At 37.5% G+C, this 16,485-nt stretch overlaps 2 protein-coding genes across 2 annotated transcripts in view; one reads left to right on the forward strand and one right to left on the reverse strand.

Moving 5' to 3' along the window:
• Positions 1-16,485, forward strand: part of LOC311585490 (olfactory receptor 6C74-like) — a gene marked incomplete at both ends in the record, with an annotated part of 128,373 nt that overhangs the window by 36,373 nt on the left and 75,515 nt on the right. The gene's annotated exons all lie outside the window — the stretch shown is intronic.
• Positions 3,732-4,664, reverse strand: LOC311585488 (olfactory receptor 6C6-like; the record flags this gene model as incomplete). The annotated part of the gene is made up of 1 exon (XM_084760708.1): positions 3,732-4,664. The coding sequence occupies one exon, from the start codon at positions 4,662-4,664 to the stop codon at positions 3,732-3,734; it is 933 nt and encodes a 310-aa protein (XP_084616834.1).

Raw genomic sequence — 16,485 nt, forward strand, 5'->3', positions numbered from 1 at the left:
AAGGCATTTGCAAGTGTTTGGCTATAGACTGTGAATGAGATTGAGAAGTTTGAAATGTAGGAAAGGAAGGCACAAGAAGATTTCCATCTACCTGATTCTCAGGTCATCGGGGGCCCAGATAAAGAGCACCTCCATGAATACATTTGACACAATGTGATGAGGTGAAGGCGGCATGGTGACTCTGTTGTGAGATTCTATGTCGTCCCATGGGAATGAAGGCAGAGAAGAATTCTCCTCATCTACTGTACTTTAACTTGTCCCACCTCATCCAGTGCCCAGTTTTCTACAGTATGGTTCCTGGATCACCTGAGAGATTTGTTTTGGGGGATTCACCATGAGTATTAATGCAATTGAAGTTTAGTTATTTTTTTTGCAATTTGACTAAATGGCATAGACACAGAACAACACGGTGTCCCAGTGTTGGCTTAACTTAGTGAAGATGACTGATTAATAGGTGGCTGAAGTTGACTCTGCCATAAGGTTCATGGAATCTTTCTGATGTAATGGTGATATCAGTATTCACTGGAGTGTGAGTACATAACGTAGCCCAGACAAGTTGAAGTTTCTGGGTTATCAGGAATACAATAAACAAACTATGTCTCTAAGAGGTTCTCAGTATGACATGCAGTAAAAAGCAGATGTCAAGTATACAAGTTTTGAAACCTGCATTTAGAATAATGGATATATTGTTAATAGCAGTGCTATTAAGATGAGTCCTCAATAGTTCGTGCCTCACAAATATTTCTGTCAGATATATTTAACCAGAAGGCTGAAGATGAGTGTTGGAAGACTGTTCAGGCAGTAAACTGTCTCAGTCATTTTTTTTTTATTTTGGAAGCTGCTAACCTGTACTCTGGGTTCACTCAGGTATTTATGTTTTATCCTTTCTCAAGTCTCTGATGGGTTTGAAGACCAGATAGTTTAGTCTTTCAATTAGGCTTAATAGGTTAGGGGTTAAGATGCTTTTGGATCCATATAGATGTTTTAAGTAAACAGAGATGAAATATGATAGATATTAATCTCCATTCAGAAATTTAGACCCAACAAGGTAGAAAAGATATTTATTTCAACTTTGCCAAATACAAATAGCCAAATCACTATGGATGTAACATTTACAAAACTCTTGATTGTCTCATGGTTCTTTCTGCTGTATGTAGTTTATTTTACTCACATGTAATATTGTAAATGTATATGTTAAAAAGATACATAATAAAAATATTATTATTTATTTATATATGTATTTATTTATGGGTTTGTTTTTTTTTGTTTTTTTGAGACAGGGTTTCTCTGTGTAGCCTTGGCTGTCCTAGACTCACTTTGTAGACCAGGCTGGCCTCAAACTCACAGCGATCTGCCAAAAAGATGAGTCCCACTTGTTTTTAATTTTAATCTACCTGTTTTAATCTTTGGTAAGAGGATATCATCCAAAGGTCCTGCATTAGTAACTGGAGTCCCTGAATGAAGTAGAAGTGTTTGTTTTAAAAGACTCTATGCAGAGCTAGACTGGCAATCGTCATTTCAAAATTTCAGATATAATTTATTGAATAAAAAGGACTTTTCCTTTGCAAGAGAAGACAAAAAGCATGTCTGGATCTTAATTCTAGGTCTGTTTTAGTTTGACAAGACTAAGTGTCATCAACAACAATATGTCTTTTAAATTTGATATATTTTCTAACCCTGTTTTTTCTAATAAAAACAGTCAAGTCTGACCTGTTGAATGCTCTTTCTAATAAGGGTATCTGAAGGGTCTGACATAGCAAGATAGATCAGGGATTTAAGTATTCACATTGAACAGAAGCATAGACAATTTAACAAGGAATATGCCTGATGCATCTTACTTGTCCCAACTCTCCTCAAACTGAACATAACTCTGAGCAGAGCAGTTGATAGAAGAAATGACTTTCAGTGTCTGTGGTCACTGATTTGATTATTTTCAAGAATCTTCTGAGACTTTGATGTTATCAGGCAATCATCAAAATGATCTTCATACTAATGTGCTAAGGACAAAGGAGAAATTGGGACATTATAGCCCAGTTGCCTTCTTTTAGGTTTCTTTCTAATATATGATTTCTCAATGAGGATATTTTGCAAAATGGAGACCACTGTTTGGCAGAGCTCTTCACCGTCAACCTGAGGAACAAACTTGGTGCTCATAATGGATTTTATTAAGCATTTAAAGACTGTCTAAATTACTGCAAAGACTATTGTTAAGCTTTCTCCTATAAATTACTGAAATAATTGACTATTTCTTTAGAATTTCTAAGTATGTTTTTGAGAAGGCTCATATCTCAACCCCTAAGAATAGTTTCTCATTTTTCTGACAATTCTCAGGGTTACATCACTTCTACTTCACTTCAAAAGGAACCTTGGAGCCAAGGAGCTAAAGAGGCAAAGTGAGCCCTAACGCCCAGGTGAAGTGCATCCTAAGAGGGGCAGCAAAACGTGCCCTATTCAAAGTTTCCGATCTTCTCACCAGAGAAAAGTGTATAAGCTTCCTCGGACTGAGAAGGGACTCTCCAAGATACAGTGCAACTCTTTCTTATTACAAATGATGTCTTGGTAAGCAGGTGTTCATTTTTTTCCTATAATGGCAAAATGGAAAGACAGGGGCTTTACTGAATTGAAGTTTGTTGTCACTCATCGACTAATTATTCTTGTTGGTTGTTTGCTCAGGGAATGAAATTGGCAAAATATTGAGATTGAGAGAGGGAAATTGGCTATGGAAACAGCATAGTGGCTATGGAGAATCATGGGAGCCTGAAGCACCTTCCCCTGGATATGCAAAGAACGGACGTACACTGCAACTGATCTGTTCCCTTCCAATGAAAGTTCAGAAAGGCGAGGTGAATTTACAGTTACCAAAGACTACCAAGTAGAGATGGCACACAGTGAAAAGGCGAAGGGAATAAATCCCTGTGGTGGCTTCAAGTCATACTTGGGTGTGTGCACGTATCCAATGAGTTGGTTTAAAATTATTTAAGATACGCATAATTAATTTATGAAAATTTACATAATAATAATTAATTAGGATATTTGAATTTATGATTTTTATTTTATAGCTCAAAATTTATACCAACACATTAATGAATAAAAAGTATGCCTTGGCTGACCACCATCTTCAACATTTACAATTATAAACCAGTACAATAATTAGCATGGAACTCATAGTTTAATAGTTTTAAGCATATGTTATTTAATTTATCTAAGAAAAGATCATATTATCAATTGGTATTCTTGCATAAATGAAAAATTTCAGCATAATCCCAATTATTTGGCAACTTTTATGTAACTAGCCACAGCACTTTTAAATATTTTATTTACATTTCAGGCTTCACCATTAGTGATTTTTCTTCCTGGTATGTTACATTCATCATTCAAATTACCAAAATCTCTCCATGTTCTGATAATCCCAATTCTTTTACATTATATTATGTTCTGTCTATATCTCTTACAATGTCTACTAAATAAATTACATTAATTAACATCTTAAATCTAGCAGGTTTCCACTGAATAAACATGTATACAAAAAATTTAAGATTATCTCTTAAAGAAGGCATTCTCAACCCTCATTTAGGAAGACGTGCTGAAATAAAAGACAATATACGTATCCAGAGAGCACAAGTTTAATGTGACATACATTCAACGAGCGAAATGGCTGAGGCCACAAGCAATTTCTGTCTATTTTTATCGCTGATGTTTCAACAGCATGTTATTTATGTCTCAATCTTGTTTCATGGTTTTGAACAAAATCTATGAAGCACATGTTTGAAAGCGTCCTTCACCTGCTGGTTCCTTAGGGTGTAAATGAAAGGGTTTAGCAAAGGGGCCACAGAGGTGTTGAGCACAGCCACACCTTTAGTTAAAGTCACCCTCTCCTTGGCTGATGTTTTAACATACATGAAGATACAACTCCCGTAAGTGATGGACACAACAACCATGTGCGAGGAGCAGGTGGAAAAGGCCTTTCTCCGTTGTTGGGCTGAAGGGAACTTTAGGATGGTTTTGATGATCAGTGTGTAGGACAGGATCACTAAGATCAAGGTGATGATGAGTGTCATCACAGCTAAGACAAAAGTCATCAACTCTATTAACCATGTGTCTGTGCAAGACAGCTGGAGGACAGGAGAAAGGTCACATAGGAAATGATCTATTATTCCAGAAGTACAGAAGTCTAGTTTGAGTCCCAACATCAAAGGGGGGAAGATGACTAAGAACCCAGTCACCCAGGAGCTGAGGACCAGCAGGTGGCACACTCTGCTGCTCATGATGATGGGGTAGTGCAGTGGTCTGCAGATGGCCACATAGCGGTCATAGGACATGGCAGCCAGAAGATAGAACTCTGTAGCCCCTAGTAGAAAAAAGAAGAATAATTGAGCTGCACAAGCATTGTAGGAAATAGTTCTGTCTCCTGTGAGAATGCTTGTCAGGAACCTGGGAATGCACACTGTGGTGAATGCAATTTCTAAGAAGGAGAAGTTGCGGAGGAAGAAGTACATTGGCGTCTTGAGATGTGGATCCAGCAGCGTGAGGAGGATGATTGTTAAGTTCCCCATCAGGCTCAAGATGTAATTGAAAAACAGAAACAGGAAAATCAGGATTTGCAGCTGAGGGTCATCTGTCAGTCCCAGCAAAATGTACTCTATCTCCACAGACTGGTTCTTCATTTCTCATTTGTTCTTGCAAATCTCTAGAAAATACAAAAATAATATCATATCTAAGAAAACATATTTCTTCCTTCCTGCCTTAAAATGTTTACATTCATATCAATGCACAAGTATTTTAGACATCATTATATAATTCCTTCTATAAGATAAACCTCAGATTCTTCTAATGTACAGAATTCAACCAACCCTACTGTTCTGTAAAGTATAGAGAAGTAAATATCAAGGAAGCCCAACAATAAATAACACATTTTTCTAAGTGAGGAGAATTGATACTAGTAATAATTAAAATACTCAAATTATAAACAAATTAAAATTGATATGGTAAAAAATAAATATAGAACATGCTTTCATTATGAATGCATACGTCTTTGGTCATTTCTTAAATTGTAAATAAGAAAATTAATGTATTTTAAGTCAGCATGATCTAGACTAGAGGTTCTCAGCTGTCCTTCTGTGGATATCTTTAAGATAGTTTATCATGTTGTGGTGACCCGTAACCACAAAATTGTTTTTGTTGCTACTTCATAGCTGTAACTGTGCTATGGTTATGAGCTACAGGGCAATTGTTTTCAAAAGTCTTAGGTGACCCTGTAAAAGGAGGATTGGGGGCTAAAACAAAGCACAGGTTAAGAACCTCTGATCTACAGCAAAAATAAATAAGTAAATAAAAACAAACAAACAAACAAAACCCGATACTATGACTTTCAATCTCACAGTTGGCTGTGGAGCTGCTGCTGACATAAAATTTGAATATGCATACACCTTTAGCAAAATGAAAGTATTGAAATATTAGGGAACTTTGAATTTAAATTAATAGAAATAATTGGTTATGTGGAGGGAAATTTGTATGTAAAAATTAATATTATTAATATTATTCAAACATTGGATGGAACAAGTAACTTTAAATATAAAAAATTGAGGTTGTGCTTACGAGGGAGGAGGGCTATGAAGAGAGACTATTGGGAGAAGGCATGGCTCTCAAATGTCAGTTACAACATGATTTTGACAAGCTTTGAAAAAGAATACTTACTAAAAACCAAGTTACACACATTCTATTATTATCTAGGAAAGCATCCGAGGAAAATCACTTTCTAGGTTACTTTTGCTTTTTTTTTTTAATATTTAAAATCCAAACAGAAATAGATGCTTTATCAGATCACATCTTCTACAATAAAGTTATGAGAAATATTTCGACTTCTAATTCAAATAATCTTGTTTAGAAGCAGAACATATGAAAACACACCAAAAAAAGCAAAACAAGTTGAAAAGTCTTCCCAGTGTTGGTGTCAGGAGTTTTTAGAAGACCTTATCTGATACATTTGAGTGAAATTGAGGGAGCAATTGTATCTCTGGTTTCTTTTACCTGCTTCTGAGACTTTTCCCTTCATTAGGTTGTCTTGTCCAACCTCTATATGAGGTCTTTTGACTATTATTATTGTATCTTGTTTTGTCATGCTTGGTTGTTGTCTTGAAAACTGAACGTTCCTGTGAGAAATGGAGAGGGAATGGAACTAGAGGAGAGAGAGAGAGAGAGGAGAGGAGAGAGAGAGAGAGAGAGAGAGAGAGAGAGAGAGAGAGAGGGAAAAGAGGGGGAGAGAGAGGGAGAGAGAGAGAGAGAGAGAGAGAGAGAGAGAGAGAGAGAGAAGAGAGGGAGAGAGGGAGAGAGAGAGAGAGAGAGAGAGAGAGAGAGAGAGAGAGAGAGAGAGAGAGAGAAGAGAGGGAGAGAGAGAGAGGAGAGGGAGAGAGAGAAGAGAGAGAGAGAGAGAGAAGAGAGGGAGAGAGAGAGAGAGAGAGAGAGAGAGAGAGAGAGAGAGAGAGAGAGAGAAGAGAGGGAGAGAGAGAAGAGAGAGAGAGAGGAGAGAGAGAGGAGAGAGAGAGAGAAAGAGAGAGAAGAGAGGGAGAGAGAGAGGAGAGAGAGAGAGGGGGGAGAGAGAGAGGGAGAGAGAGAGAGAGAGAGAGAGAGAGTCGTCAAGAGGGGTCTTGGAGGAGTGGAGTGAGGGGAACCTGTGTCTGGGATGTATTATGTGAGAGAAGAATCTATTTTCAATTTCTAAAATTGCTATTTAAAAGGATACTATTTAAAAAGGCAATGAAAAACCAGGTAATAACCTAGGCAGGTAAATCTGAGTAAATCCAAGGGCTGTAATAGTTCAAACATGTCTTACTAAAAACAACATCTTTATTTCTCTTCATTTGTCACTTCTGATAAGTCAAAAAACTATTTTGGATGATGGATACTCAGTTTACAGGGACATGTTAGATGGCTGTGAAATATTACAGTATGTTCCCACTTACACAAGTCACACAATGACAACACTGTTAGAAACACACCATCATGTAACAGAATTCTATTGCACCAAGACACTGATGTGTCCTGACTCAACATTCACATTTACCACAGAGTCTCATGCTTTAAAAAAAAGTCTCTACAGAATAAAATGAAACAAGCTAATGAATGCAATTATGTTCAATTCTTTGATGAAATGCTAGAGAGTACTAAAATTTAAAAGTTGTTTTCCATTTTATAGCATGATAGTATTGAATACTAATATTACACAATATTTGACAAAACATATATAAATGGTAAAAACACTAACCCTTTTACTGTTCAGCAGCTTTCTTAAGCTCACTGCCCAGATTTGAGCAGGTTTTCAAAACAGGTGATCATCCTGAGCACAGACGATTCCTTATTCTTCACAGGAACCTCATTCTACCACTAAATTCATGTTAAATAAATATTCTTTTCGATATATTTTTGACTAATTTATCACACATCTGTATGAAAGTCTACCACATTACTCTATGATACAGTTCATTGCAGTTCATGTGTTATAAACCTTGTTGAATATGACATAGAGTGTAATATGAAAATTACTCATCTCAGGAGAGCATGGAGAATTTTTGTCTAGTGTCTTCAGGAATTCTCACAGGAAGAAGAATTCTCAGAGTAACTGAGATTCATAATCGTATTTCCTGAGGGATTGTCAAATTGTTTGATCCAAAAGTCCTTTTTATAAAAATAAACCTCTAAACAAGCATGCACATGCACACATACACAGAAGCACACAAACCACTCTCACTTTCTAAAAATTTTGCTTCCAGATTATTGATAATAGATTGATATAAAATTTGAATATTATATATATAATGGTATATTCACATTTGAAATTATGGTTATACAATTTTGTGTTTGTTGGTGGTGTTTATGAAAAGTAAAATATAGAGTTAGTGGAGAGTTAAGTGTCTTTATCCTCACTTTAAATCCCAGTATTAAGAAAGCAGAAGCGGGAAGTGCTATGTGAGTTCAAGACAAGCTTGGTCTGCGTTGTGAGTTCCAGGCCAGCATAGTGAAGATGCAAAGTGAGATCCTTAAAAACAAGGCTGGTGTAGAAAAACTGACCTCAAAACACGTTGGCTGCACCACAGCATTCCTCCAGCTTTATTTCCTCAAACATGTCTGATAGGAAAGACCCATCAATTCACCAAGACGCTTCAAGTCTTTTTATAGCTATATTGAATTGTCCTTCACTTGAAGATGCATCATAGACCATAGATCACTTGATAGCTGTGTTGTACATAGGCTCACAGATATTTTCCAGTTTAGGAATTTGTAATGGATATTCAAGAAATAATTAGTGCATATATATATATATATATATTCATAATGTTTAAAGTTATAACTTTAGATTCTTGGGGTAAATTTCTAAAGTAGAGTCGCTGGGCCCCAAGCAATCCGTGTAGTCTTCACTAGGTACTGCTGAGGAGTTCTCTGCGTGGATTCAGCTGACTCCCAAGAACAATGTACTAGTGTTCTCATTCTTCTGTGTCCTCAATGCTGGAGTGACAACATGTGGTTAAAAAACACAACTACTTCTGTCATGTTTGAGAATTATGTCACTTGTATTTTACCAATAATGTGTGTATTGGGCATCATTTTATACATAGAAAATTACTATCAAGCATCCTTAGGTTTACAATTATGTCTTGTTCATTTGATTACCGGCCCATTATACATTTGTTCACATATTTTATTTTATTTTTTTACTTTCTTTTTTTCCATTTATTTTTTTTATTAATTTATTCTTGTTACATCTCAATGGTTATCCCATCCCTTGTATCCTCCCTTTCTTCCCTCCCTCCCATTTTCCCTTATTCCCCTCCCCTATGACTGTTCCTGAGGGGGATTACCTCCCCCTGTATATGCTCATAGGGTATCAAGTCTCCTCTTGGTAACCTGCTGTCCTTCCTCTGAGTGCCACCAGGTCTCCCCCTCCAGGGGACATGGTCAAAGGTGAGGCACCAGAGTATGTGAGAAAGTAATATCCCACTCTCCACTCTACTGTGGAGAGTGTTCCATCCATTGGCTAGATCTGGGTAGGGGTTTAAGATTTACCGCCTGTATTGTCCTTGGCTGGTGCCTTAGTTTGAGCGGGACCCCTGGGCCCAAATCTGCCTATCATAATGTTCTACTTGTAGGCTTCTAGGACCCTCTGGGTCCTTCTACTTTGCCTTTCTCCCATGATTCTCTCATCTAGAATCCCACTAGAATGTCCTCTCCTCTGTCTCAGTTTCCTGGTAAGTGAAGGCTTTCGTGGGACATGCCCCTTGGGCTAATATGCAGATATAAGTGAGTATATACCATTTGAGTCTTTCTGCTTCTGGGTTAACTCACTCATTATGATCATTTCTAGCTCAATCCATTTATCCACAAATTTCGGGAAGTCCTTGTTTTTAATAGCTGAATAGTATTCCATAGTGTATATGTACCACAGTTTCTTTATCCATTCTTCTATTGAGGGACACTTCGGCTGTTTCCATGTTCTGGCTATTATGAATAAGGCTGCTATGAACATGGTTGAGCAAATTTTCTTGTTGTGTGCTGGAGCATCTTCTGGGTATATTCCAAGGAGTGGAATAGCTGGGTCTTGAGGAAGCCCTATTCCCATTTTTCTGAGATAGCACCAGATAGATTTCCAAAGTGGTTGTACTAGTTTGCATTCCCACCAGCAATGAAGGAGTGTTCCTCTCTCCCCACATCCTCGCCAGCATGTGGTGTCGCTTGAATTTTTGATCTTAGCCATTCTGATGGGTGTAAGATGGAATCTCAGAGTTGTTTTGATTTGCATTTCCCTGATGACTAAGGAGGTTGAGCATTTCTTTAAGTGTTTCTCAGCCATTTGATATTCCTCTGTTGAGAATTCTCTGTTTAGTTCCATGCCCCATTTCTCGATTGGGTTATTTGGTTTGGTGGTATTTAATTTCTTGAGTTCTTTATATATTTTGGATATTAGACCTTTGTCAGACGTACGGTTGGTGAAGATCTTTTCCCAGTCTGTAGACTGTCGCTTTGTTCTCTTTACAGTGTCTCCTGCCTTACAGAAGCTTCTCAGCCTCATGATGTCCCATTTATTAATTGTTGACATTAATGTCTGGGCTGTTGGTGTTCTGTTCAGGAAGTTGTCTCCTGTGCCAATATGTTCCAAGCTCTTTCCCATTTTTTCTTCTAAGTGACTTAGTGTCTCTGGTTTTATGTTGAGGTCTTTAATCCACTTGGATTTGAGTTTTGTACAAGGTGACAAATATGGGTCCAGTTGCATTTTTTTACACATAGACATCCAGTTAGACCAGCACCATTTGTTGAAGATGCTATCCCTTTTCCTAGGCTTCATGCCAGGCATGCAGGGATGGTTTAATATACGGAAATCCATCAACGTAATCCACCACATAAACAAACTGAAAATAGAAAACCACATGATCATCTCTTTGGATGCAGAAAAAGCATTTGATAAAATCCAACACCCATTCATGTTTAAAGTTTTAGAGAGATCGGGAATACAAGGCACTTTCCTCAACATAATAAAGGCTATATATAGGAAACCAATAGCCAAAATCAAAGTAAATGGTGAGATACTCAAGAAAATTCCTCTAAAATCAGGAACAAGGCAAGGCTGCCCACTCTCTCCATATCTTTTCAATATAGTACTCGAAGTTCTAGCCAGAGCAATAAGACAACATAAGGAGATCAAGGGTATTCAAATGGAAAAGGAAGAAGTCAAATTATCCCTATTTGCAGATGATATGATAGTCTACATAAGTGACCTTCAAAATTCCACCAGAGAACTCCTACAGCTGATAAACACCTTCAGCAAATTGGCTGGATACAAAATTAACTCAAAAAAGTCTGTAGCCTTCCTATACACAAATGACAAGCTTGCAGAGGAAGAAATTAGGAAAACTACACCCTTCACATTAGCTACAAGCAATATAAAGTACTTAGGAGTTACTCTAACTAAGCAAGTGAAGGACCTGTTTGAAAAAAATTTCAAAACCCTAAAGAAAGAGATTGAAGATGACATGAGAAGATGGAAGGATCTACCTTGCTCATGGATAGGGAGAATTAACATAATAAAAATGGCCATCCTACCAAAAGCAATCTACAGATTCAATGCAATCCCTATCAAAATACCTACACAATTTTTTAAAGACATTGAAAGTTCAATTCTGAACTTCATATGGAAAAACAAAAAACCCAGAATAGCTAAAACAATCTTGTACAATAAAAGGTGCTCTGGAGGAGTCTCCATACCTGATCTCAAACTGTACTATAAAGCAATAGTAATTAAAACACCATGGTACTGGCACAGCAAGAGGCTGGTTGATCAGTGGAATCGAATCGAAGACCCAGATATGAATCCACACACATATGGTCATTTGATTTTTGACAAAGAAGCTAAATCCATTCAATGGAGCACCTTTTATAAGAAAATTCTTTCCCATGGATCTTCATTATCAAACATATAAAGTAGTTAAATGTTCAAGATTGGCATGGTATTATAAAGCAATCCTTTTTGTGTTAAGGATACCAGAATAATTAGTTATAACTTCTAAAATGTACAATATTAAGGAGGCACATAAAAAAGTAAAACCATATTTGCAAGGACAAGAGATGCTTTTTAGGGAGAAAAGTTGCATTGTATGATAAGTATTGGACTGAAGTGAAGAAGTGAGACAAGGTCTCCTTAGGAAAGAATTTAGTCTGAACAGAAGCAAAGCGAGTGTCCTACCCAGAACTTCCTAAGGAACAGAAGCCGAGCTGTCTGTCAACACTGTGAGTGCTGAACATGTCTACAGGTATCCGTAAAGGGATTTGGCTGCTATTCCCGGTGGACATTACTTTCCTGTTCAGATCATCAAAAATTCAGCTCTTTAAAAAGATCCACACCTAACAAATAACCAGGTGACAACAATGGTAACAATGTGTACAGGTAAAAAAAAAAGTTATAAAGTTAGCACCGAAAATAACTCCTTATTCCAACGTCAACTATTATATACATGAAATATCTTCCATCTCATTAAGGAAAAGAAAATCCATGTTAGAAATTGAGTTTATGAATGATATTTCAGTAGATATATTAGCAATTGTGGGAATGGAATCATATTAATATAAAGTTGAAAAATATTTGCAGGTCTAAATTAACAAACTACTTCATGGTTTTCCTTCCTCTTTTTTCTCCAACTTAAAATTAAACATTTTTTAATTTAAATATTGTAATGCTTTAATGATTAAAAAAAAGAACAGAATAGAAATGAATTACAACAGATCTTGTTACATGTAGCTTTTTCAATATTAATTATTTTCTTTTGCTTCACCTCCTGAGAAGTGTGCCAGGAAACTTGTTTTTTTTATTGCTTTTATTATGGTTGTATTATGTAAGGAGATCTGACTCCCCATATTTAACTGCTCTACTGGGGTGCTGATCCAGCTTAGGAAATTCCCTCCTCTCTGATTCTGGTGATTTCTCTCTTATAAAGGCACTATTGTGAAAAAAATCATAAGTAATTTTTTATGGTTACTGGTGTGTTATGTCCCTTTAGAGTAGTTTAGCCAGCTGTGTATGTAATTGAGTCATTTCCTACTTGTAGCCAACACTGGCACATAAGATGAATGACCCCTTATCTTTAGCACTTGTCCTAATCTTGTAGCCTGCATGAAAATATCAAAAGATGATGAAAATTCTGACAAGAAGTTGAGGCTCACAGCGACATTTCTCGTGTTATTCAGATATGTTCCTCAGATGACGTATAATTTTTATTTATTTATTTTACATATACATTTATATTATCACACCTATATAAAATAAACTACATACAGCAAAAGGACCACAGAACATTCAGGAGTTACATTCATGTTGCATTCATAGTGTTTTAGATGTATGCATTTGGCAATCTTGAAGAAAATATTTTCCTATCTCGGTGAGTGTAAAATTCTGAATGTAACTCAACATCTATTATATCTCATCTCTATCAACTTAAAACATCTATCTAGATATAAAGACATCTTCACCCCTAAACAACTAGGCTTAATTGTGAAACCCAACTATTTGGTCTTCAGCCCCATCAGAGACTTGAGAAAGAGTAAAATTAATTACCTGAGTAAATAGGAAGTGTGGGTTAGCAGCTTCCTAATTTAGTAAGAATTTAAAAAATGACAGAGACAGCATGAACAGTCGTGCAGAGCTCTCTATAAATTGGAGCATTAACTTCAGCCTTCTAGCCCAGTATATCTGACCAACATATTTGTGAGGCAGGAACTATTTAGGGCATGCTTTCCCTGTCTTGGCAGAGTTGGGCCACTGTCTCTACCTGCATCCAAGCTTGCCTGGTTTAGGGAGAATTCAGTCAGTGGTCAAAACGAGGCCATTTTGCCCAGTGGCTGGTTTACCATATTTGAAGCCAATCCATGAGGAGGTTCATTGATGCTCATCATCATCTTTGAGGTAGGATGGGTATTGCCAGGGTTTAACCTGTATTTTTGTCTAAGAGTCATTAAAAACAATGTAAACATCTTTAAATGCCAAATTCTGAAGGACTTTGAGGCTTTTGAAGACCTTATTTGTCTACAGACTCATATCTATCATTACATCTAGGAGATATATTCTTTTTTGCATTATAATTTTTTATTAATTCATTCATATTACATCTCAATTGTTATCCCATCCCTTGTATCCTTCCATTCCTCCCTCCCTCCTGCTTTCACCCTACTCCCCTCCCCTATGACTGTGACTGAGGGAGACCTCCTCCCCCTGAATACAATCCTAGGGTATCCTTCCTCTGAGTGCCACCAGGCCTCCACATCCAGGGGACATGGTCAAATATGGGGCACCAGAGTTCAAGTGAAAGTCAGTCCCCACTCTCCACTTAACTGTGGAGAATAACTTGTCCATTGGCTAGATCTGGGTAGGGGTTTGATGCTCACTGCACATATTGTCCTTGGTTGGTGCCATATTTTGAGCAGAACCCTTGGGCCCAGATGTTCCCATCATAGTGTTCTTCTTGTAGGTTTCTAGGACCTTCTGGATCCTTCTATTTCGCCATTCCTAGGAGGTGTATTCTTGTGGTATAAATAGACTAGTAATTGAAATGTCCATGATTTGATCAATTGACAATTAACTTGTCTAACTTACTTATCCTAAACAACCTGCAGTAGCATTTTCAAAGTATTGGAGGTAAACTTTGTATTCTACTTTAGTGATATGGGTACAATATCACATATTAGAGTAGAAATATATATATATATATATATATATATATATATATATATATATATATAATGTGCATGAAGAATAATCTTAAATTTAAATCTAAATCAATGTATCAAAATCAAACTTATTTTGCACCAATACATAAATTTCTGTACCCACCGTGTTCCCACTAGGCATTCTTGCCAAGGATCAGTGACCAAGTATTGGGTCCCCAAGTGCATGTCAGATGTTCAGCGCAGTATTCCCCCCTTCTCCTATGCAGAGAAATCTGCAGTTCATTGGACACATCTGAGAAATGGATCTTGATTCTCTGCATGCATTGTTCTTGACTGGAGCCTCAGTTTGTGCAAATCCTTCCTCCCCATGCCTCAATCCACAGGCCTTGATGGTCTCCCTGTGGAGCTCCTGTTCCCTCTTGGACTTTCTGTTCCAACACTCTTACCAACAGCTCTCAGCACAGTGCCCCAGAGTCCAGCTTCAAGTCTCAGTAACTGTCCCTATCCCCCACTGGGTAGAGATGCTTAGAGGACATCTATGTTGGGCTAAAATCCACTTATAAGTGAGTAAATACCGTGCATGTATTTTTGGGTCTGGGTAATCTCACTTAGGATGATCATTCCTAGTTTCATCCATTTGGCTGCAAATTTCTCTGGCTCATTTTTGGGAGTCTATGAGATTCATAGTCCTATGAGGGATTCGTGTTCTTCTAACTTGTGACCTAAAGCAGAAGGGAGGGGGTTCATCTGACTGACAGGGCATTGAGGCAGCTCTTCAGACATCTGGTCCGTTTTTGTGAGCAAGACACTGATAGTCACCTGAAGGCCCCACGCTTGTGATTTTATACCCTCAAGCCAGACCTCACCTCCCAGTACTGCTGCACTGAAAACCTCACCAACATGAGCACCAGGAAATGAACTCAAGTAATAAAAAATCGCTTGGGCTCACACTCCTACCTGAATGGATTATGACCAGACAGATCTAGGTTTGCACTTGGGCCAAAGAAGGACGCATAGTTACCTCAAAGTAAACGGATAATATATGAAATTTTCAGAATTTAGTGTTTAAATCCTGTGTGCCTACTTTATGTCAACTTGCCGTAAACTGGAGTCACTCGTGAACAGGGAATTTTAGTTGAGAAAAATTTCCCTCTGGATTGGCCTTCTGGACAAGCCTGCAGTGCATTTTCTTAGCTAGTGATTGATGTGGCCTGTGCTATCCCCAGGCAAGTGGTGCTGAGGTGTATATGAAAGTAGGCTACACAGGCTATGGATTGCAGGACAACAATTTGCATTTCTTTGTGGTTTGTGCTTCCATTCCTGCCTCCTGGCTCCTGTCCTGACTTTCCTCAGTGACAGAGTGTGACCTGAGAGCTGTAAGCTGACAAAAAACCCTTTTCTCCATAAGTTACTTTTGGTCATGGAGTTTTATCACACCAATGGAAATCTTAACTAAGACAACTCCCCACCTGTACTTTTCCTGACTCAAGAGCAAGAATTTAGGAATAACTTTCTGTATTGACTACTTGTATCTGTGTACATGTCAGAAAGACAGAGGTGAAGGTTATTAGCCTTTTGCTGGGCAGCTTGTATAACAGTATCAAACTGCAGGTGTTATGGAGAACTGAAATTCAAGTAACATAACTGTGTAAGATCCTCCAGCAAACTATAGGCAACCACAGACTTTTTATTTTCTCTGTATTAATTTGCCTTTCCCGAATTTTTATATAAAAGCAACAATTTAGTAGATGGCCTTTTTAGTACTTTTTTTTAAAGTTAGAAATAGCATTTAAAATTCTTCTGTAACTTTCTATATTTTTAGCTGGCTTATTCAATTGCTTATGATCTCTCCATATGGGCATACCAAATGCTTCACTTATTTATTTATTTAGTCATTTTCAGTACAAAACTTTATTTTAAGTCAACCGTAAGTACATATCACATACTTTATTCAGCAGGTCACTGTAGAAATCATGGCAGTGTGGATGAGACTCCTTGTGTTGGTTTGAATAGCAATGGCCTCCAAAAGCTGAAAGATTTGAAAGCTTGATCACCATGGAGTGGCACTACTAGGAAGCTTGGCTTTGTTGGAGTAGGTGTGGCCTTGTTGAAAAAGTGTGTCACTGGGGTGTGTGTTGAAATTTAAAACACTCAAGCCAGACCCAGTGTCTCTCTTGCTTCCTTTTGCCTGTGTACTGAGATGTAGAACTCTCAGCTACTCTCCAGCACCATGTCTGCTGGCAAGCAATCATGGCCCCTGCCATGTCAGTAATGGACTAAAAT

This window comes from Acomys minous (genome assembly GCF_964271855.1).
Source record: "Acomys minous genome assembly, chromosome: 15".
In the NCBI taxonomy this organism is placed as follows: domain Eukaryota; kingdom Metazoa; phylum Chordata; class Mammalia; order Rodentia; family Muridae; genus Acomys; species Acomys minous.